Consider the following 8,207-nt stretch of genomic DNA (forward strand, 5'->3'; position numbering starts at 1 on the left):
GAAGTTTTCTTGTGGTTAGTGAGAAGTCTTTTAATCTGACTAAAAAGTTCTTCTTGTGATGCTATGTTAGCCATTATTGTTTTAAAATTTGCTAAGTGAATGACAGATTTCAAAGTCTATTTGATTCTAAGTTTATTTTTGAACACAATTTTTCAAAGTGTTTTTTCAACCGAAATTACGCTAAGTCCAAGAATTCACAAAATCGACTAAGTCCAAAATTTAAACAAATTATTCTAAGTGTTTTTTCAACGGTTTTTTTCTAAGTCCTAAATTCACTCGAAATTGCACTATGTCTTTTTTCACACGAAATATTCTAAGTGTGTGTTACCGCGAAAATTGACTAAGTCTTTGACACTTCACATTTCCACTGTCACTGTACTCACGATTATCCTAGGTTCCGAAGGACCAATGTTCACTCACTACACTGCACTGCACTTCCTACCTTTTGTAATGAAACACTTCACTTGACAACTTAATACTCATTTATTCCGAAACCAAATTTACCTTATAAGGGGCTGTAGAAAAATCTTAATAGCGTGAAGTAGCCGATAGATCAGCGACATCTACTGTGAAATTGGGCAACTATAAAACTAAACATACTACATTTAACATACCTATATGCGTAGGTATATTAATATTATAAGGTAACCTACATTAAATATCCTAAATATAGCTAGTCACCCAATAATGGTAAAATACAACTTAAATATCACTCATTTTTTTAGTGATTTTTAAATTAAACGAAACAAATATAGAAAACCTTTATACATCAAGTTTTTTCAATGTCCCTATTATAGTTTGTCAAAACATTGTCGTCAGGAGAAAAGCGGCAAATTTAAATTATGCAGGCGCAAAGGGTTATCGTCTCATAGAAAATTTGATTTTCGCGCCCTGTTTTTACTGAGAAAGTTGTTTGACCGAGAATGCTTGTAGTTAAAGATAATTTAAATATACAAAAGGGAAGCCATCACGTACCTATACGAACATTTCATGAGTGCGAAAGGGGCAGACTAGAAATGAAAAAAACGTGACCATATTTGGCCTTCATAGCAACCGCTAGCGACCGGCTTGAATATACAAAACATAAGGTTAGCGAAAAGTATGATAAGCTTCAATTAGAAGAATAAATAACATTTTATTCAGTTCGGATTATTGACATTGCCCTCTATTTATATGTATACTACAATGTGCCTTCTTTGTTCGTGAAAACCCCCACTTTAATACATGGAAATCGTACCAAAAAAGAGGTGTTGCCTTACATCAAATGAGGTAGTTCTGTTTTTAGGGTTCCGTAGCCAAATGGCAAAAAACGGAACCCTGATAGATTCGTCATGTCCGTCTGTCTGTCCAATTATGTCACAGCCACTTTTTTCCGAAACTATAAGAGCTAGAAATAGAAAAAAAAAACAATAAATTTTGGGGGTTTCCCATACTTAGAACTGAAACTCAAAAAATCTTTTTTCATCAAACCCATACCTGTGGGGTATCTATGAATAGGTCTTCAAAACTGATATTTAGGTTTCTAATGTCATTTTTTTTTCAAACTGAATAGTTTGCGCGAGAGACACTTTCAAAGTGGTAAAATGTGTCCCCCCTCCCCCAACCCCCAAAATTTATTGTTTTTTTTTTCTATTTTTGTGTAAAAATCTTAATGCGGTTCATAGAATACATCTACTTACCAAGTTTGAACAGTATAGCTCTTATAGTTTCGGAAAAAAGTGGCTGTGGCATAAACGGACAGACAGACGGACATGACGAATCTATAAGGGTTCCGTTTTTTGCCATTTGGCTACGGAACCCTAAAAATGACTCTGCTTTGACAGGCGTTTCGGCAGCTATTCAGTTCCATTCAGAAAACTTATTAAGAACGGTTTTTCAATATTCAATATTAAAAAATAAACATGTTATAATGATGAAGAGGTAAGTAATGAAATATGAAATACGCTTATATTTATTATTTTTACATTAATAATAGGTTTTCATGTTGATTACGGCGTTTAAAGGAAACTAACATTAACACTCATCAATAAGTAGTCATGAATTGGAACAAGTGGAAAAGTAAAAAGCACTAGTTCGCTAATAGTACATTACGATACAAGTGCGATAAATTAAAACACTCCCGACACGAGTTGCGAATTACCTATTCGCACATGTATCGTACAACGTTTTACAGTACATATGGCCCTTTAAATGTTCGGCACAGTAACGTAATATGCTAATTTTCGCACTAGTGCGTTAAAGTAGCACCATATGTACTGTAAATGATAATAATTTATTATAAACCTAATTGAATGTTATTTCGAGTAATTGGACTGCATAAGTTACTAAATTCACTTTGACTGAATTTGTTTTAATTAATGATTGATTTGATTTATTTTGATAATTATATATATATATATATATATATATATATATATATATATATATTATTGAATTTTGTGTTACTTCTACTTTAATTTAAATTGTTTTGATTTAATTATTTTAATATTTTTGTTTTGTTTTGGCCTAATTTAATTAGTTTTAAGTATGTTGTGTGCCCTAGCAGGGCGTCATGAACTGACATTATTACTTGTTTAACACCTTTTAGATTTTACGTACATGATTTTACAACGAAATAAATGAAATATGACATAATACTGTTACAGAAGCAAATAATTTACGGACTCACATATATCAATTCAAAATTCTACACTTCCGATGGCACTTGTTATCACTCCGAGTTTTCAACAGGTCGCGGTATAACATGGTCATTTTTGGATTAATTTTAAGTGAAACTATACATAATATTTTACCTTTAAAAGAGGCGGAAAGGGAAGGTACTACAAACTGAAGTGTGTAATGTGCGTCACACGCGTTTATGAGCGGTATTCAAACTTTAAAGTTTTTGATCTCAATTTGATATTGCTTTGACTTTACTTGCAGTGTATCTTGCTCGTACTTGTAGTTACTAATACGGGTACTTATAGGTATGTATTATTACGAAAGGACTACACTGAGCAGTTACAGTATCTATTATCAATTTATCATGTCTTAAGTTGTTGATACATATGCCCCCTACTTAATTTTATATCTTTAACATGGAAAAATCGATCAATCTAAATGTACCTTTCTAAGCTAAAAAAAATAGAAGCAAAAAAGACCAACGTATACATACATGCTGAAGCCGTTTACGAGTGTTTTAACAGTAAAGTGAAATACCACACCATTTCACTAGAACCTCTCAATACACTACGGCTTTAAAGCGTTACGAGCTCCACTTACACTGGCCCATTAAGGGCAGGTGCGAACGTCGTAAGTGTCGTACCTACCTGACGCATAATGTGAACCCCATTTTTTCAAAAACCTGATGTAATTATTCTTCGTACCTTTGCCGTACGTTGCGGTATTATAAGAGAGAAGAACGCCTTCAAAGAGCGAGTCCTACTAAAAGGGCCTACCGCGAAAACAGAAATTCGCAAATTGCGGGGATCTTTCTCTTTTACTCTCACTAAGACGTAATTAGTGACGTAGAAAAATCCCCGCAATTGACGAATTTCGCTTTCGCAGCGACGATTTTCGCGGTTATATATAGCCCTACATTGGTACCTACTAGTGGTTAATAATTCGCTAATATTAATGGTTGACAATAAGTATCAAGAAAACAATTCCCACAAAAATACCCAATTCGTTTCAGTAAGAGTTAAAGAACAGAAACGACTAATGATATCTGGGTACCTAGCCAAGATGCCAATTGTTAACGCCGTAGCGAACGATACGCTCATGTCTCTCTGTCGCACTAATATGGAAGAGTGATAGAGAGAGATTACCGTTGTGTTCGCTACGGTTTTAACGATTGGTATCTCGGCTAGACCCTCTGATCAGTAAAAAATACAGGGTGGTTTTCGATTAAAAGTTTAAGATTAAGAGTTTACATATTAAAAGGGGTGAAATATTAGCCAATTTTATCGGTGAATCTGTTTTTAATTTTTATTTTTAGTCATTAGTTATTTTTTTACAGATTGTTAAATTTATTAATAAAAAAAATTAAGTGGTACCCAGTCCTGATTGACGCGGTATAAAATTTGATCTTATTAGTAAATTGAAAAAAAAAAAAAAATTTTTTACTTTTCCAGCTTGTCATACAACATTGAGAAAACGGATCACAATGACTCAGCAAAGGCTAAATGGTCACATAAACAGGTCGTTTGGATAGAATTATCAATTTGAGATGCCCTGAAAATGTACCCGACGATAAAAACACCTACTTTACTTTACTACTTAGTGTGGTAGACGATGGTATACCTAAATGGGTAAAATTACTTGTTAATTGTAGGTTATATGTGTATTTCATTAATGATGTCATGATTAAATCATAATTATTTTTAATATTCGGATAGTTGTACAGTCAGCATCAAAAGTAGCGGATCAAACAAGGTGTCAAAAGTATATCTGTATCAGCGTAACAATATCTGATGGTTCTATATGTAGAACAATTAAGACGGTAAAAGATATACTTTAGGACGTAAATTTTAGAGGTTTATCTATATTTGGAAAAGTTATACGGAATATCAGATACTTTTGGCGCGTTGTTTCATCCGCTACCATTGATGCTGACTGTACATTCGTAAAAATGCGTTTGTTTTTTTTTTACTTTTTATTATATCATGTTTTATTTCGTGAAATACTAAATTTAATCAAAAGGGGTCTGCTTTTTATTCAAATAATTATGTAAATGTGCAGACTAGGCTTTGTACATAGTAGTTCCCATTTGGCTAATTTCATCAAGAGTCAGAAATATTCGAAAGTAGAAAGCAACTAAGTATTTCATCGATTCTTAAAGTACCTACTTGACGACAAAATAAACATCTGTTATGAGAATTTTTGTAACACTTTTGAACTAAATTGACAGATCGGTAGGACAAAGTAGAACAAACGAACTGCCGGTGTTAATACTAACTGGGATATGGAAACAAAGCTTAGGAATTTAATATCACCATACCTACCTACCACCTACCTAGATCTACTAGCTAGTACCCTGTTATTGACCTAATACCTACCTACTATACTCGTATGCAGTAAAGCAATAAGCATAACAACGCAGTCAGTACCGTACCTATGCACCCGAGTTCATTGACATGTAGTTATTTAGTATTCAACAGCTCCGCATGTTTATTAGTTACATGAATTATGTTTTATTGAAAAGTTAAATGGTAGAGACTAAATTTAATAAAAAAAGAGTAACGAAACAAGTACGTACTAAAATGGTAATATTTACATTACTCCAATGAAGTTTCTATTTACATATGGATGAAAGTCATGGAATTACGAGCAGGTGAAGAATGAATGAACAGTCGTAAGTATAATACATAAATCTACTTGAAACTACTTTTAAGATTTCTTATAGGACGTATAAATCATGCCAAATAACAAAGAAACATCTCATTATAAGTGAGCGAGATGGATGCGTACACTAAAAACAAGACAGCGTGGAGACGGCCCCTATCGGACCGCTGCAGGTGGTGGCATGCGGATGGGTGAGGACATCGAGCACACGTACGTGGGCGTGTGGCGAGGTGATCGCGCGGCATAGACAAGCGTGAGCTGCCGGCGCCACCTGGTAGTCCATATAGTTTCCGTAGCCCATGTGGTCGCAGGTGCACGAACAGTTCTCGATGTGGTGCCGCAGCTCCAGCTCCACCTCCCAGGGAGGCTCCATGAGGCCTCCGCGCGCCGCGAATGCGGACCCGGGCCGGGCGCGGGCCGCACCTGCGCGCCGGCACCTGCCCTCCCGCCCGCCGCCCGGCGCCACACACCATACAACCCAACCACTAGCGGAGGCTCTCGCGGGCCGAGGGCGAGCGCCGGGCCCGGCTCGCTGCGGCCGATAAGCGCGGAGGCGCGGCGCGCGCGGCGCGTCGGGGGGCGGCGCGCATAGCGGAGCGGCCGGCTGCCGGCAGGGGAATGCCGCGAGCCCGGCCGAGCGCCGAGTCCGCGCGCCCGGGCGGCCCGGCCGCGCCGGCGCCCCGAGCTCCACGTGACAGCCCCTCACACCTCCCGCCGGCCCCGGGCCCTCCGCAATGCCTCGCGGCCTGCGACCTGCGGCCCGCGACACCGCCATCGCCGTCGCAGTCGTTGTCGCCTACACAAACACCGCATCTTCTATTTACCGACACATCGAATCAGCATCATACAAAACATATTATGTAAATACCGTGCGTGTAATAAATTTGAACGAGCTGCTTGCAATAAAATAACGTTTACTCGTAATGATGATCTGTCATTATCGTACAAAAACATGTGTTAATTGTTTGTAACACACATGTGACACAAATAAACTTGTTAGTGTAAAACATGTTATTGTGAATCCATATTTTTCAAGCTGTAACAAACAAATTACAAACTTTTTCTTATAAAAGCACGTAAATTTTCATTTTTGTTATGAAAATACACCGATTGATATCTCTAGAGTATTAAACTTCCGGGTTGGGAAGATATCATTCATTTATCCTTCAAAGATTTATGTGAATAGGTTGTAATATTGTAACGACATTATTTCCCAGTTTATGTTAGGGGATGACAAGAATCCGCATCGGGAGCTTTGCCCAGTTTTCCGCAAAAAATATGTTTTCGTAGTACGGTATACGGTACTAACATCAACACACTTCAATGCCCAATAGTGGGTCTTCTGTCACGATAATAAGGTTTACGAATGGCCAGCTACTTGTCTCCACGATGGTACAGTATGAAAAACACATTCGGAATTAGACTTATTACTTATTTTATGGGACCTGCATGCCTATGGCGTAATTTTTCACATGCACTGAATATACTCGAGCTTGGAGCCAAGATGCAATCCACCTGCTACAATACTTAATTACTTTTTATCACACTTGCTCGAAAAATATCTTATTTCTATCTTCTCACTTAATTATTCTTATAAACCAAATGGCATGAATGAGTTTTACTTAAAAAATACTGTCGTTTATAATTTAATATTTTTGTTTATATTTAAAATTACTTAATTTGATTAATTTAACAGCCGTTTAAAATATTTTTACAAAATTTTCAATCGTGGCTGAATGCCGAATAGGTATGTGCCTTCGATGCCTAACTTGTCAAGAAATTACAAAATGGCGGACAAATATTTGATATGTTACCGTATTTAAGAAATATTACGCTTAAATTTTAGGTTTTTCTTCGAGTGTGATGAAAAACATTGTTTGTAACTCCGGGGGTAAGTATATTGCAAACTCGGCTCTTTAATTCCCTCGTATCCAAAATGGCACTTACCTCACTGGCCTTGTTGCGGAATATGCTATAATACAGATGAACTATCATCCAGTGATTTTTTAAGACAATAAATGTCTGTTTTTTTTTAGTTTAACAAAATAGTATTTTATGCAACCGTTGTATAAAAAAGACGAGTGGCGTGGGTTCTAAAACTAATAAGAAACTTGCATTTTATCCACATGTGGGGCGAAGTAATCAGATGAAAAATTTGAGCTGTTTCCTTGTGTTAGCTAGTAGAATTTATTCATCATAGTTAGTAGTTTCCTCGCGTTGGTGTGGTGAAAAATTTTGTGTTTCACTCGGAGGCAAATTTTGTGCAACCATCAAGCCTTGAAACCCTCGCAACGCTCAAGATTCCACTTCTCGAACCACTCGCTACGCGTGTGGTCCAATACAAGAACTTTGCCCCCTTGTAAAACAAATAACTACTAAAATAAAAATTTATAGGTAAACCAAGCAAAAGTATACAGGTAAGATACGCGCCCAGCCCGCCCTGGCCGCGTAGCCAACGTTACAATCGTTAACGCTCCATAGCGTAGCGTAGTCATCTCTCTCTATCACTCTTCCATATTAGTGCGACTGTCACAGTTGCGTTTCGTTCGCCACGGAGCGTGAACGATATGCACGTTGGCTATGCGGTATGGTCCGGCTGGTCAGCGACACCTTAACGTAACTCATGAGGTCCTGGTACTCCTTGCAAAATTGTTTTTTCTCGATTTTGGCCACGGCGGCCTATGGAATAAAAAGTAAAGCTAAGCGGTCTACGTAGTCTATGGATGTTGCTTTTTTGTTGTCGAGTAAGTTAACGTGATTTTTGACAACCCTATCGATAATCTTATACTTTTAAACGAGCAATTCTTGTATATATATATTTCTGTGATCTCGGAAACGGCTCTAACAATTTCGCTGAAATTTGGTATATGGGGGTTTTTGGGGGT

At 37.2% G+C, this 8,207-nt stretch overlaps 1 protein-coding gene across 1 annotated transcript in view; it reads right to left on the reverse strand.

Moving 5' to 3' along the window:
* The window catches only part of LOC133523507 (dipeptidase 1-like), a 47,375-nt gene extending 41,223 nt beyond the window's left edge, over positions 1-6,152 (reverse strand). Inside the window, exon 1 of the mRNA XM_061859146.1 lies at positions 5,537-6,152. Coding sequence (XP_061715130.1) covers positions 5,537-6,097 — 561 coding nt within the window. The 5' untranslated portion in view covers positions 6,098-6,152. The remainder of the gene's footprint in view (positions 1-5,536) is intronic.
* Between the last annotated feature and the right edge of the window lie 2,055 nt (positions 6,153-8,207).

The sequence above is a fragment of the Cydia pomonella genome, chromosome 12, assembly GCF_033807575.1.
Source record: "Cydia pomonella isolate Wapato2018A chromosome 12, ilCydPomo1, whole genome shotgun sequence".
NCBI classification, from domain to species: domain Eukaryota; kingdom Metazoa; phylum Arthropoda; class Insecta; order Lepidoptera; family Tortricidae; genus Cydia; species Cydia pomonella.